At 44.0% G+C, this 16,548-nt stretch overlaps 1 protein-coding gene across 4 annotated transcripts in view; it reads left to right on the top strand.

The window, feature by feature from the left end:
• VCL (vinculin) overlaps nt 1-16,548 on the top strand; it is a 342,221-nt gene that overhangs the window by 124,302 nt on the left and 201,371 nt on the right. For all 4 annotated transcript variants that reach the window (XM_086921833.1, XM_086921831.1, XM_086921832.1 and 1 more), the window contains exons 3-4: nt 9,803-9,953; nt 16,400-16,508. In XM_086921833.1, the coding sequence (XP_086777959.1) occupies nt 9,803-9,953; nt 16,400-16,508 (260 nt within the window). The remainder of the gene's footprint in view (nt 1-9,802; nt 9,954-16,399; nt 16,509-16,548) is intronic.

The following is a 16,548-nucleotide window of genomic DNA, read 5'->3' as shown; positions in this document are numbered from 1 at the left end:
GGCCCGGTGGTGTAGCAGCGCCGTAGGTACTGCGTCCCCGCCGGGACACCGTTTGGATAGTCATTTGATTAGTAGTGTGTATGGTGAGTGTCCCGGGCCTCAGGCACAGCAGTGGGCAGGGATATATTTCACGGTGCTCACAACTCTCCGCACCTAGACTCTGGTCAGTAGGCTCCTCCGTGGTCTGGCAGGGAGCAAGTTAGGGCCTGTGATGTGCCACGTTCGCCTGGTCCCGCCAGCTGTCCCTAGCCAGACACCTTGTGGCAGCAGGCCTTGATTAGGGTCTCTGCAATAGTCCGCTTGCCAACATTAAGCAGCATCGCAGTAACTGCTTCAGCTGCAGGGTGACTCCAAAGTCAAAACCGGGGACACAGGTGCTTCAGAGGTGTATTGGTTGCCAGGATTAATGTCGGATAAGGGGCAGCAGTGCGGTGCTTCGTGGCCTAGGGTGCATCCGCCATCTTGGACCTGCTAGCCAACACCCCGCCCCCCTTTCCTCCCACCTCGCCCCTTTCCCCACCTCCAAGGGGAACATTGCTGATAGTACAAAAGTGCCCTGCCTCCAGATATGGTTAAGTCCCAACAAGTGGCACATAGGACAGACATGTTAAACAAGTGAGATAGGGGAAGAACCCGATATAGAAAGAGACCTGCCTTGACAAATCAATTCTCCACATGATTTCATCTCACACAGCACTGAGAAAGTAACACCAAAGTCAAGCTGCGTGGCAAGAAACGAACGCCCACACACCAGATCAACAAGGCATACGGATGCGACAGCAAAAGAGGGCAGTGGTGCCAGCCTAGATCGGAAATTCAACCCCTTCACAGAATCCTTAAAACAAAGACACGGAGAGCGGGAGGGGGGCGGGAACGGGGCCGGAGACATGGAGAGCGGGAGGGGAGCGGGAGGGGGGCGGGAACGGGGCCGGAGACACACACCAAAGTGAAGCTGCGTGGCAGAAAACGAACACCCACACACCAGATCAACAAGGCATAGGGATGCGACAGCAAAAGAGGGCAGTGGTGCCAGCCTAGATCGGAAATTCAACCCCTTCACAGAAACACGTGAAACAAACGTGAAAAAGACATGAGACAAGGGCAACAAAGACAACACCACGGAGTAACGGAAAACATGGAGAGGACATGACAGCCGACGAAAGCATTCCATTGACGGAAAACAAAGACAACTGCCACGCTCGGTGCAGGCTCCGGTCGCCCCGTTCTCGTCCTGGCTTTGCGGGCCTTCCTTCAGGCTCCCTCACTCATCCGGGAGCAGGCCGATCTTCCAGTCGGCTCCTACACTCACCGGGGGCAGGGGCAGATGCCTCGGAGCTCCGGCGACGGCTTCCTAGGAGCGGAGTCTTGCTTCGGGGGCTGGGCCAATCCCAGCGCCGCCCTGCGGCGAGCCTCCGCTGACGTCAGCGCTTCCTTGGCCAATCAGGACGCGACTTCCTCGTCGAGCCCTCCGCCAAGGCCCAATCGGTGCGCGGCTTTCCCGGGTCAGCCGCCAATCAGCAGGCGGACCCTTCGGTGCAGTCTTCGTACCAGGCTTCGAATCTCATACCAGGGAAACACTGAAATAAGCGTGTATAGTGTCACAAAAGAACTGAGTGTTCGGTTTCCTATAGCCAGCTGATGTACTTGTGGGGGCATATATATATATAACAAGAATGTGCCCCGGGCTCACAGAGAGCGGGAGGGGGGACGGGCACACGGAGGGGGGGAGGGGGGACGGCGGGAGGGGGGACACGGAGGAAGGCAGGACCACACGGAGAGCGGGAGGGGGGACGGCGGGAGGAGGGACACAGAGGAAGGCAGGACAGCAGCAAGCACGGCCCGGCCGGACCAGATTCGGGGGCGTTCCCGGCTTTTGGCTGACGTAGCATGACGTAGCCAAAAGCCAAAAATTCTCGGGAACGCCCCCGAATCTGGTCCTGCATTGATGGACAGGCCAGTCTTCCAATGGCTAGCCTCCATTTATGGAGCTAACCAATGGATGACGGGGGCGGATTCCAACCCCTATACTATACTCATTAAGTTTTTTCTAGCGAATGCTTACTTCGTAAGCATTGGCTAGGCAAAACCTAAAAATGGGGTGAGGTTAGGTGAAACGTTCAGTGTCCCTTCCTGGACCTTTGCAAAGCCAGGCAGCATTTTGTATTGCCAATGGATCTAAGGGGAGTTAACAGACACTTTTGGGGGGACAGTCACTAGCATGTACGCTCCCAAACAATCCTCTTGTTTTTTTATCAGGGCTCTTGCTCACTGTGGTTTCCCTCACAGCATGTTTCATTATCGAGTTATTTCCCTGAATCATAGAGGTATCTGGATGAGCTTAACCTTGAAACTCGAGGGATCTCTTTATTGTCTACTGGAGGGATCTATCATTAAAATTGCCTCTGGGTGTCCTACAATATCACTCCATGTTTTGAACCAGCTTATGGCCTCCCTGCCAAGGTTAAAACCAAGGGTTGATGGTAATGTGGGAAATAATCTATTCCTGCATCTAAGGTCTACATATTTCGGCCTACTAGTTGATTGCCTTTCATCAGGACCGAGTAGTCCAAAACCTACTTGCAACTGCATTTGAAATTATTTAAGCTGTGCCCCATACTCAGTGCCACATCCTTTTTTTTTTTTTTAAATCTGTTTTATTGAAACTCTTGGTATACAAGTACATTTCTTTGTGCATAATTCAAAGGGGAAACAACAATTGGAGTGGCTCGTACAGTATCAGAGCGAATGTGGACGATGGTGAAAAATCCAATAAATGCACATTTATACAAAGAGCTCCGCCTGTTGACCTATGGGTGGACACTGCATGCACCGGACCATTCATTCCATTGTTGTATCACAGTGTGACTCGCAGTGCCATTCCTACCAGGACATCCAACCTCGCCCCTCAGTGCCACATCCTTTACAACGAGTTCTGAGGTTAAGAGAAAAAAGATATTCATATTGCTAGCCATCACAGCTATTATTCGGTTTTCTGCGACTTATCAAGTGAACACTGCAACAAAAATGTTTGTACCATGTGGAATACACCATGCTCTCTCATTTAGTATTTGTTCTGAAAGGCTACTACTTACTCAAATGGAATATGCTGATGTAATGCAATCGTTCGTAGCATGACGTGTCTGTGTATCCCAAAACGTTTTTTTTTTTTTAAAGTAATCCGGGTGCCGATTCAACCTTTGTGAATTTGCAGCATGCAGATGCAGAGCCAGAACGCACAAAAGCTTTCGTATTTTCTTGTGTCGGGCTGCATAGGAATGTTGGGAGGTATCGACCTTTTATTCACACACTGCAGAGAGAACCCAAGGTAAACCAATGTAGTTAAGTTTGTTTAAAAAAAGGAAAAAATAGGCTGAGGTGTGTTACTATACAGCTCCTCCTAATTGGGACATACTTCATCAAAGGTCTCATCTCCGTGTTATTTCTTGGTCCGTGGCGTCTTCCGGGTCACGTGACTCCCTCTGCCCCAGTCATACCATATAACGACGCAAACCAACATCTTTCGATTTCAAACCTGCCAACTCGCACGGAGCCACCGTGCGCCTCACGATTTCGATTCCTTTTACACGGCCCAAAGCCCCGCCCCGCCCCTACCTTGATAGCCAGCCACACCCCCGCAGAAGCACTTTGAGCTTCAGAGGTAATTGGACTTAAAGATCTGCCCCCTCGTCTCACACGGCGAATTTTATTAGGAGTTTGGATGGTCTGTGATTATGTTGCCTCTCTGCGTTTTTAGCCGAAATGAGTTATTATTGCTCTAGTTAGTGGGTGATTTATTTATTTATTGTCATTTACTAGAGCACTGAGATAGTTACTTATAACACCCTGCAGTTACTTCCTTTGATAAGCACTTTGCACAGTAATTCCTCACATATGTTAATCAATACGTCTAAGTATGGGTTGTATACCAGAAACATTCCATTTGTTGCACTTCCATTGTTTGTATCTCACCATACATCATTTATCACAAAACTGCTGTCCTGGTCAATTGCTCTTTTTATCTTCAGTGGTTGCTAGCTTCGTGATTGACCACTAAAGGTGCTAGCAGCAGGACCACTCTTTATCTGTTCATAGAGACCCGTGGAATATCCTCGCTCATGCCCTGGATATGGGTGTAGAGGTGGTGAATCCACCTTTGCTTCCTCTCAAATAGTACTCTTTCAGGGTTCCTGTTCATAGAGACCCGTGGAATATCCTCGCTCATGCCCTGGATATGGGTGTAGAGGTGGTGAATCCACCTTTGCTTCCTCTCAAATAGTACTCTTTCAGGGTTCCTTATGTTTCCATCCAGTTGTGGTGTGGACTTATGGTGGTGAAGCACTTTTTTCGCTGCAAAGTATATCTTTTTTTCAACGATGGGCTGGTGTTTGCTTTCCGCTTTATGAATGCAGCAGCAGGAAGTGCATCTCTTGCTTTGGTGCAAGATTGTTCTCTTTTTTTTTTTTTTTTTCAAGAAATTGGACTTTTTTTAATTAAAGCATTAATAAGCTACACTCTGATCAGCATTCACCGGGGGCAGGGGCAGATGCCTCGGAGCTCCGGCGACGGCTTCCTAGGAGCGGAGTCTTGCTTCGGGGGCTGGGCCAATCCCAGCGCGGCCCTGCGGCGAGCCTCCGCTGACGTCAGCGCTTCCTGGGCCAATCAGGACGCGACTTCCTCGTTGAGCCCTCCGCCAAGGCCCAATCAGTGCGCGGCTTTCCCGGGTCAGCCGCCAATCAGCAGGCGGACCCTTCGGTGCAGTCTTCGTACCAGGCTTCGAATCTCATACCAGGGAAACACTGAAATAAGCGTGTATAGTGTCACAAAAGAACTGAGTGTTCAGTTTCCTATAGCCAGCTGATGTACTTGTGGGGGCATATATATATATAACAAGAATGTGCCCCGGGCTCACGGAGAGCGGGAGGGGGGACGGGCACACGGAGGGGGGGAGGGGGGACGGCGAGAGGAGGGACACGGAGGAAGGCAGGACAGCAGCAAGCACGGCCCGGCCGGACCAGATTCGGGGGCGTTCCCGGCTTTTGGCTGACGTAGCATGACGTAGCCAAAAGCCAAAAATTCTCGGGAACGCCCCCGAATCTGGTCCTGCATTGATGGACAGGCCAGTCTTCCAATGGCTAGCCTCCCTTTATGGAGCTAACCAATGGATGACGGGGCGGATTCCAACCCCTATACTATACTCATTAAGTTTTTTCTAGCGAATGCTTACTTCGTAAGCATTGGCTAGGCAAAACTTAAAAAGTATAAAGTGATGAAGGAACAAATGCCTGAAAGTATTTAATCTTATAGATTACCTTATTTAATCATAGATTAACACGAATTGTATTCCTTGATCATCGCTGGTGATTTTAATAGCAATTTAGTAAAGGAAAACCATATAATCCAAGAACTGGGAAGTCTGGGTCTGACAATTTTGAAAGGGAACGTAAAAGGGTATAGACCTGCAGCTGCAACCTTTTTACGTGGCAAAAGGCAATCGACAATACATTATACTACGATTAGCAGCAATCTGGTCCAGAAAGTGGTCGCATTCGAGGTTGATCAACGCATTGAAAGTGACCATTTCCCACTAACCACAAAAATTGAAATTTCCATTGATAAAACACAAAAAATGAACACCATGACGCAGTATACTTAAAAGTTTAACTTACGGAAACTGAAATGGGTTGGAAAGGACATAAAACTAATATTGGATACATTCAAAGAAAACTTGCTTTTAATAAAAACGCAATACAAAGAAGATCTCACAAAGACTTGGGAACATCTATGCGACGTTTTAACTCGTAATTTTCCTGTTACTAATCCTAGCAAAGGAAGAATATATACTGGGAAGAAGCCATGGTTCAATCTAATCCTACGAGAGGAAAAAAGGAAGATTCTACGTGAAGTCCGAAGGCAAACTAGGGTGGCGAAAAAGGGAATGAAAGTAGATAAGGAGAAATTAGGGTCCTACATAAAAACTATAAAAAGATGCTGGGTAAAGCAAAAAAATTATATCAAGAAGGAATTTGAACAAAACTATTACTGGCCAGTAAAAACCCAAACGGTCGGACATTTTGGGGCATTATTAATAATTTGACAAAGGGCAACCAACTAAGACAAGAGGCAGGAATTGGAGAAAACACCTTGATTCAGCATGTACAAAATATGTTTACTGGCAGGGGGAATGACCAAAAAAGGCACATTAAAAAAGAGTGCGAAATATGTGCCAAAAATATGGAGTTTGTAAAACTTTTGCGAACAAAAGAAGAAAACTTACAGGAAGATTTTAGCATGCCAGACATCTTATCCGAAGAAGACATTTGTAATGATCAAGTTACCGCGCCAGAGACCAATTATTCGAAGGAAACAACAAAACACATAGGATCAGTTTCAGACATCCTGATAAACACCAAACCGCTGAAGGGAATAATAAAACGCCTAAAAACAGAGGGTGCAGCATGCCCAAATGGGCTTCCTAATGCCCTTTTTAAGCACTCACCTGACTTCTGGGCAGAATACCTAACACGACTTTTTAACCAGATCTATAGCCAAAACAAATTGCCTAAGTCCTGGAAAGGGAATATTATCCATCCGATCTTCAAGCAGGGTGATCATAATGAGCCGGGAAATTACAAGCGGATATCATTGATCGATGTGGAGGCGAAATTATACGGATCATGCTTACTGATGCACCTTCAAGACTGGATGGAGGAATCAAACATAATTCCCATGTTCCAAACGGGTTTCAGGCCAGGGACAGGCACATTAACAAACTTGACAACCTTGGTGCTCCTAACAGAAAAAGCAGAAAAAAAGAAGACCAGACTGTATGCTTGCTTTATAGATCTGAAAGCAGCTTTTGACAGGGTGAATCGAAACAGTCTATGGGAAAAATTAAGATCATGGGGGCTGCCGAGGAAAATACTGGAGGCAATAATAGGCTTGTATAGTGAAACATGGGCAAGAGTAAAACTGGGCGATGGTCGCAGCATCACTACCGAAATTAGTACGCAACAGGGTTTAAAACAAGGCTGCGTCCTGGCCCCTAGTTTATTCAACCTATACATGGCAGATATTGTTAAACACATGCAGGTAGGGGAAGGTCATCCACCGAACCTGGCAAATAGTCCAATTCCCTTTTTACAATATGCCGACGATATTGTGGCACTGAGCCAAACACCTATAGGTCTTCAAAGAATGATTAACAACCTTGTTACCTATCTAGAGCACGAAAACTTGGAATTGAATAAGGAGAAAACTAAGGTGGTACGCTTATTAGACCCCACAAAATCGAATTTTAAATGGTACGCAAAAGGATCACTAATAAAAGAGGAAGCGTCTTACAAATATTTAGGTCTAAAGTTGGGGCAAGGATTGACCCACAAAGAACATAAATTTGGCCTAAAGGCGAAAACACATTCCTTGATCTACGCGTACAGGCTATTATATAAAAAATTGGATTGTCCTAATTACATGCATCTTCTAAAGGTGATGGCATCAAAAACTTTACCCACTCTGTCGTATGCTCTGGTTACCTGGTGTGGAAAAGAGGCTGGGTTGTTAAACAACCTTCAAACAAAGGTATACAAAGCAGTTTTCAACCTTTTAAAATCGGCCTCGCCGGCACAGGTTCGAGTGGAATTTGGGTTGTGAAACCAGAAGTTTCAGGGCATAAATAGTTTTGTGAAACTGTGCCACAAATTGCGCCTGTCAGCACAGGGTTCGTTAGACAGCCTGTGTATGAAAGAAATCGAAAATCAGTTGAAAAAAACTACCTTAAGCAGTTGGGGAGCTTACCTGAGCAAATCCTTGCGGGAGCTAGAAATCCAATCGACATGGGACACCAGTCCAGATAGAGCTGGCTTTGACTAAATAACAAATAACGCCTCAAAATGGAAGTCCTTTCTGGAAGACAAATCTGCAATCTCCAAGCGCCAACATGGGTGGACAGTGATTAACTCATATTCTTTGGCAAAACCCCAGGCATACCTAGAAAGTCACTTTAGCATAATGCTAAAGAAGAGATATATAGAATTTCGGCTGGGCTTACACCTTTCGAAAGACTTACAACCATCTTGGAAAGGCGTTTATACGGATCCTTGCTGTCGCTTATGTGGTTACCAAAAAGAATCACTGCCCCATCTGTTATGCGTGTGTTCTTATGGACCTAAGGAGATGGCTTTTAAAGGATATTTTTAACTAATTGAACATTCGCACATGCAGGCAAGCTTTAATTCGATGGCTGGAGGGATCGTCACCAATGTTGGCTTGTAGGGGGGGTCAAATACATGAGGAAAGTACAATCTCTCCTGCGACAAGCCGAACTTGGGGATACAAGTAAAGAAGGAAACGGTCACCTCATTGCTTGACAGATAATTTTAGCAAGATTGTAAAATATGTTTATAATGAGCTAAAATAAAACACTCAACTCAAAACTTTTTATGGACCAATCACCCACTTATTTAACGCTGTATAAAATAAACCCCCCAATGATTTCTATGATGATAGTACATGGTTTTGGACAAGGCAATCGGATGACAATTTTATGAAATGTGTATTATAAATTGTTTAAAATGTTTATAGATTATTTTCTTATTGCGATTTGTAATGATTTTAAATAATCAAACAATAATAAATTTTTGACTTTGACTAATCATAGATGCTTTTACGTACTTCTAGCAAATTTATTTGCAATGTTTCGCACAGGGTTACACTTAACACCTTCCGCATATTCTATTCATTTTGCTCAGTGTCACACATAACCTCTATATATATATATAAAAAAAATACATCACATTTATATGTACATATACTTGACCCTAAACAAACGTAGAAAATGTTTTATATATATCCTATACATAGAGAGTCACGGTGTGCTGTGGAGTTCTGCATATGGATCTCTATTTGTGTCTATGAAGGCAAACAGATGCAAATTCGCCTGCTTTTCAGTTTGTACATATGTTTGCTTACAGACTCCTCATTTTTCATTTGTCCTGAAGAGGCAGGAATAACAAAGCTGAAATGCGCCGACTGACAGTTGTATTAGAGGAACCCTTTCTCTTATAAATTGACTAAGGACTTGTGGCGCACAAAGCGATACATCTGGAGAAAATTGTTTTTTTTGAAGTCGCGCCACATATAGGCTATATCCATTAGTGGACTGTGCAGGAATTAGATAACACAACTACTTCAGAATAATCGATAGGAAGAACGAGAAGAATGACAAGAATATATGTATAGGATAAATATCTAAAACCTTTTCTATGTATTGTATGTTTACGGTCCAGTATATGTACATTTAAATTTGATGTCTTTTTCTATGTATATAAATGTTATTGTGTGACACTAAGCAAAATGTACAAAGCATGCAGAAGGTGTTAAGTGTAACCCTGAGCGAAACATAAAAAATAAATGTGCTAGAAGTATGTAAAAGCACCTATGATTAATTAAGGTAATCTATAAGGTTAAATTCTTTCAGAAATGTGTTCCTTCATCACTATATACTTTGTTGTTTGATATATATTTAGCCCAAGTGAAGTGGGAATATTAGAGCTGGCCCCTAGAAGGTGGCTAGTACACAGGTTGAGTGGCACTGTTTCTGTTGCTCTGGTGCTGCGCACCGGGTAAAAGGCATTGATGCTGCTTTCTGTTGTACATTCAGAGGGTTATGCATTTGGATTGCTCTTTGTGGTATTCAGGGTGATCAGCAATAATTTTCCGCTGGTTTATACTGTGAAAGGTAGTGTAACTCTGTAACAATGGAATTGGTGATATAGTCTCTAATAATTTCTTATTCCCGCCACAGGGTGGAGAATGCCTGCACTAAGCTTGTACAGGCTGCCCAGATGCTGCATGCGGATCCCTACTCGGTCCCTGCTCGAGATTACCTCATAGATGGCTCCAGAGGAATCCTGTCTGGAACATCTGACTTGCTGCTGACCTTTGATGAGGCCGAGGTGAGTGATGAGGTCGGGTGCTGTGGGTTGATGACTCTGCTTTTTATACCTTCAAGGCCATATCCGCTTTCTTTTTTGTGGTTTAGTTGACCCTATTGGAATGGGACATTGTGCTAGACTTGTGTAGCTATGTGGGGTTGTTCACCTCTTTACCTCAGTAGTCAAAAGCAATGTTTATTTAGACCTTAGTCTTTAAACTGCAATACCCAACAATATAAAACATTAAAACAAGGATAAATACGTATTCAATAACAGAGCATAAAAACATATTCGGCAATAAATTCTTATTCCTAGATGTGCTTTTTGATGACCGTATTCAGTCTAGGGGCCACAATACTAAATGCAAAAACGTAATTACTCATTAAAATTCTACCCGTATGGCACCGGAATTTTTTTTAGTTCATATTAGGTTCAAATGTATATAATAATCATCATAAAATCACTAAAACCCAGTATAATTCTAACAATATTATACAATATTTTGCTAGGAGCTTTTTACAGACTTCATATAATTTCCGATTGCAATAGCAATCTCGAGGTTAGGCATTTCTGTGAGTAAGTCAACCGCCTGAGCACGGGACCTTATTTCATATTTTACAAAAATAGGTCTCAGATGCAATTTACGCTGAGGTATAAGCGCAATACAGTCTAACAATATGTGCAGCGTATCACCCTTATCGCCCAGCAGGCATTTACAATTCCCATCCGGGTGGAGCTTATTGACCTTCTCCCTCTGATTTGTCAGCCAGGGGTTAATGCCTATCCTAACTCTTAAAATTTCACATCTGAGCCACTTATTCGGAAGGGTGTCCAAGTAGGGGTACCAAGACTCGTGTAGCCAGGCTGCAGTCATAAATTAAACTGATGATTTCAAGCTCAAATAGCCTTGATCAATTGTTCTAGACAGCTCAAGGCCTTGTGTCCTGAGATCATTCTTGGTGAATTCCGCCTGGAGTGACTGTTGGCAAAATCTCACCTTTAAGTTCTCTGCAACCTTAATCATTTTCTTTCTTATCTCCTTGGCCCATTTTAAATTGCTAGATTCGATCTCCTTCCTACACCAGAAGGAGACGACGGGACCCTCCCAGGTCCTGTCGTCTCCACAGCCTTAGTAAATTCAATTGGGCCTGTACGCTCCATGAAGTTGTACCTAACTCTAATCTGATTGCCTGGACCATTGCTGAACTGAGAAGCGAAAGTAGGGCTTTCAGGCATTTTCCCTCCTCAGTGTCCCAGCTATCTTTGCCACTAAGACAGCGTACTTCTGATCCATACAGGAGTTGAGGAGGTATCATTGCATTTAACGTCTGTAGCACAGGTCTATGTGACATATCACCATATTCACCTCTTTACCTGAATCACTGCCTGACTGCCACAGAGGAAACCAGCAGAATTGTAGATAGATGACCCATCAGCAACAGCCTCCCTGTTAGCTCTAGATCGGAGATCTTTGAAAGGCTGATGCCCTCCCCCAGGCATGGCATTCCACCACTTGGTGGTCCAGCCTGAAGCTAGACCTTTTGTAAGACAGTGCTGTGAAATCTGGTGCACTGAAGGATATCTTGCTGGACTGCAGTCTTTACGGTTAGAGGTGTGCAATTCCTATTGCCCAATGTTCAGCACAAATATTGTTTGTGGTCAAGGACAATACGTTTTTCTATTTTTTTGTCCTCCTAGGGCAAGTCAGAAGAAACTTTCTGACCTTTTCCTGGGTTGAGTACGGGTGGAGATTATTTAGTGTATGCCTTTAATCATGTATTTTACGAGTGTACACCGATTCAAATTTAGGCCCTGAAACTACCAGTTCAGCCCCTGTGTGTAGATTTGCTTGTGCTTTGTTAAATCTTTAATGGTAACTATTTTAGTCATGTGACAGCTAAAGCCCAGAAGCAACTTCCAACTGGCCTTCGCATGACAACCTCCTATGTCTCTTTTTGGAATTAACTCAGAACTTACTGATTTGCACTGAAACTCCCTTTGAATCTTCCTTAATTCAGCCATTTGTTTGAACTTGGTGCGAGGACACCTTTTCTAGGTACTGCGCTTTTTAAATACCCAGTCGATCAAAAAGTTATCAAGTTTAGAGCCTGAAGGGACAGAGCTCTGTTTTGTGGTGAAAACAAGTAAAACTGGCAGCCGGACCCAGGAACACAAGGAGAATTTCCCCCATTCACGTACAGTCTCAATTGTCACTGCTGCGCTGCATCGACTGCAGGCCGATGGTTGTGGTGGTGGGCCTTATCAAATAAGTAAAAATACAATTTGATGTTCTTGGGCTGCTTCTTAAGCGATGAAGGCCAAGTTGTCTGACCCCTGTGGCGCCCACACCACGTGCAGTGACCGTACTAGTCTGCTCAAAGCAAACAGTCCTATAAGAAGGTCTGTATCTACTGTATCTAGAATTGACACATTGCCACCCTTTTATGTGCTGCCAGATGGTGGGATGCTGCTTTGTTCAAGCAGGCCAATGTCTTGCTTAAATTCATGATGCAGAACACAGCCCCTCCCGTCATCAGTGACAAGGGTGTCTTGTATTCTTATCCTGCAGTGCTGTGAGACCATCACACTTCCTACTGCATTGCCGGTCCAGCCTATCTCTGCCACTAATGCACCTCACTGTTTCCTCTCTGTTGAGCCAGAGGAAGCCACAGGACCATGACTCAGGAAGCGGTTGCCAACTGAGGCAGCGCTGGTCTGTTTAGCATAGGCGTGGGTATGTCTCACTGCGAAATGTATTTAATTGGAACGGCAGCATGAGTGTGCAAGTTCTCAATCAAAGTAGAGGCTAAGACTGGAACACTGGTGCAGGGCTGACTGTCATGGAGTTCTTGTTTTTTCGAGTATGATTATCACTTAAGAGCACCTCCACTAAGACTACAAACACCCCTCCATCCGCAGTGTAGGTGCTGGGCACCACCATTCTTAAAGCAGGTACAACACAAGGACAGCAGTCTAGTGTTGTGACCTCTCAACTGTTTTAAAGATCCTTAAATATTTGTTGACGTACAAGAATAAAAGTACATTTTTGTAACCACCAAAATAATTGAAATAGATCATATTAGAAATAAATGATTCAGGAAATTTGAGGAGGGATGTGAGTAGTTGGCCACACAAGATGCTATTTTATCTCGTGGAATATTACTGCTTTAGGGAAGCTTATCAGGTCTGCCGATTGTGTGGTTACCGTGCTCACAAAGGTGTGCTATTATTGTGCTGCTGTGAGCATGTCTGCCTTAGTTTAATTGCATTTTTGTTGATTTGTGTGCCTGCATCAGTTTGTGTTGAGACACTTGTCAGTTCATACATAGGTTGAGTTTTGTGTTAGAAACCAACATTAATAGGATGTCTCTTTCTTTTGGGGGGTTCTTGTTATTATGTACAAGTGAACATGATCCCACGAGCAGACAAAATCTCAGGATTTGTCAAGGGTCTCTTTCCGTAGGGAGGATCCAGCTAAAATTGCTCACTATAAAGTTTAGCAGAGTAGGTCCTAAGTTGACCAGTAATTCAAACAAGCTAGATGGATACACTGTCAAAATTCAAATTCCAACACTACCTTGTAAAAAAAACCTGAATGACATCAGCAGAAATGAGGTTACATTTGAGTCCTATTCTTGTAGTTTACTGTAGGACTTCACACGAGGCAATCACTTCAATTCAGGCTGCAAATTGGTCACATTATGGAAAAGCTAAACTGTGACAAAATGACGAATACTTGGACCTATCACTGTGGCACAGCCTTCAAATTGAAGGAAAAGAACTATGGTGCAACTTTGGCCTCATAAGCATCATACATACGGGGCATCATCTGTCCTGGGAATGATTAGAAGAGGACCGCATCAGGCTGACATGCTGGAGGGAACAGATGCAACATAAAGGTAATGGTGAGAAATTCTGAGCTAGGAATACAGAAACTGCAGACTCATCCAATCTATGTGGTGAACATTTCTGAATGGCTGCCTGTAATGATGGAGGAAAGCATCACAAATAACCTTGATGTGCTATCTAGCGCTTCCTGTCATAGTTACGTACTTCCAATCCTCACAGATTGGGGAACTGTGTAGGCAGTCTGGAAGGAATACTAGAAATTTGGCCATGCGTAGTCCTTTCAGATTTGGGGTTGACATGTAGGTGTCTAGTAGGTTCAACAACCTATAGACATGAAACTGCAAAGCATAGTCATAATCCGGGGAGCTTAGAAATTTGAAAAGCTGACATCATTCCCTTCACCTAATACCTCTATCTTTTGCAATATCCATTCTTTTACTGAGGGTCCATTTAAGAGCTATTTTTTTTTGCAATTTCCGCACAGTCACAGAGATGAGTTGTAATAGAGCTTTAATATTGTTTAAGACATATAAGAAAGTGTTTAGGATCCCAGTCACTGACCCGTTAAGAATAGATTGAGATGAAATAAAGGATTTTACTCTCAAATACTAAATGCTAGCAATTAAAGAGCCCATAGGGTTTGAGAAATGAGTTGGACAAACTCCGCTCCCCTCTAATTGACATGCATCAATCAGCTTTCTATAAAATCCTAATCTCCCACCAGTGTGTTAGAGCAATGGTAGAGATGCAGAAGTTGGAATTTAAAGATGAGGACTCCGGGCAGACATTGGTAAAAGTATGAAATATGGACATTAATAACAAAGCACATTATAAAAACATATGCCCTGCCTTGTCACTCTTCAGAAGCTACTCGGTATGTTCCACACACTACTTGCAATTATTTGTATGAATAAAGAAAGAGAAAGTAGTGTCCTGGACAAAGGATGAACATATTCCAATTGCAATATTTTCCGAAAGGAATACCTAAGGCAAAGAAAGATATATATATATATATATATATATATATATATATATATATATATATATATATTCCTGTGCTAGTTCCTGGAGACTCAGGAGATGGTGTCCCCAAGGAAATCACAATGCCTGCTTGAAATTTGTTATGGAATATTGACACATGAAAATAAGCACTTTTCACTGAAAATAAAAAGACTGGGGCAGACAATCTATACCGAGTGGGCAATAAAAAAAGGTTGCACATACTGGTCATGGAGCAGACAGTCCATCTTATAAACCTAAGCTATAAAAGATTGCAACCCGACATGGATGATGTCCAAGAGGAAGTGTATTTTCTTATAATGGGTATTGGCGGTAAACCTTTTATTTAAATTGAGCTGTGTTACGCCCTCATAAGAATGGGTTTGGTGTCTGAATTGTGTAACCTCAAGTTAGGAGATGCTTGAATCTGTTTCAGATGTGGGCAAGAAACCTCGTTTTTTTAAAATTCTCTGTAGTAAGTTCACTCTTTAGGGGGGATGGGATGAAGTGGTGGAGTGACTGACTGACTGACTGACTGATGGATGGAGGGAGATAGGGGAGAATGTTGGATAGATAAGCATATAGAAGAATGTGTCCATGTAATCACACAAATCAATATCATATATTTTTCCCCCTGCAAAATTTGATTTAAGGTTATTATAAAATGAATAAAGTGCTATGTACAAAACCTTTTCTTGAAGTCTGACTCTAAAAGTCAGTGAGCAGAGTTGGACCGTATTGCGTGAGGGCCAGAAATGTTCTCTGGTAGTGTTCTGCTTTGCATATGCTTGCTGCTGTTCTGATAGAGATGTTGGTAACTTGGTAACAGGGTTGCTAGTTTAGAGATTGATGACTTAGTGGTCGATTATGATGGCGGACGGATTGCCACCGCAGGGCTGGCGGGGCAATCCGTCCGCCATTCTCGCTGAAATGACCCCCCCGCCACATTAGGATGGCTGGGGAGTTCGCAGCAGACGGCAAGACTGTCCGCTGCTTTTCCACCGGTCGCGAAAAAGTGCTCACATATGGTGGCGGTGTCTGCAAAACACCACCAACCATATTAAGATGCTGGCGGTCCAATGCCTTTTGCCGTGGAAAGGCATACAGTCTTTTCTTTGGGGTCCCGTTGTGGGCCCCCAGGGTGAAGGGAGGGTGGGGGGTGCACATGAGGGGTACCTATGGTACCCCCCTGCCGTTGCATGTACAAGGCGGCAGGCACCGCACGGTGCCTGCCGCTTTGTGCATGCAAATGCACAGCATGCATTTTTAACTTTGCAGCGGGTGCTGCTTAAAGCAGCACCCGCCGCAATGTTAAATATACGGGATGTAACCGCCAGGGTGGCAGTCACATCCTTATTCCTACAGAGGGAACACCGCTGCCCCTGCTGACGGTCCCTCCACCTCGGGGGTGGCGGACTAACGCAGGTCCGTCCGCCATCATAATCGACCCCCAAGTTTGGCACTAGAAAAAATTGTTTTTATTTTCACATTGCATGTTAAAATCCTGAGCAGGCAGGCTGCCAGTTTATTATGTCATTTAATATTATTATTATTTTTTAATGAGGAACTGGAGGAGGGTCTACTTTACTTCACACATTTTGCACTCTTACCTCTTCCAGGTACGAAAAATAATTCGTGTGTGTAAAGGGATCCTAGAGTACCTCACTGTGGCAGAGGTGGTGGAGAGCATGGAAGACTTAGTGACCTACACCAAGAACCTGGGACCTGGTGAGTGAACTGGACAGCGAGGCGCCCCCAGGCCAGTTTG

The sequence above is a fragment of the Lissotriton vulgaris genome, chromosome 5 (assembly GCF_964263255.1).
Source record: "Lissotriton vulgaris chromosome 5, aLisVul1.2, whole genome shotgun sequence".
NCBI lineage: Eukaryota > Metazoa > Chordata > Amphibia > Caudata > Salamandridae > Lissotriton > Lissotriton vulgaris.
Note: the sequence above shows the minus strand (reverse complement) of the source record. Positions and strands in the feature narration are given on the sequence as shown.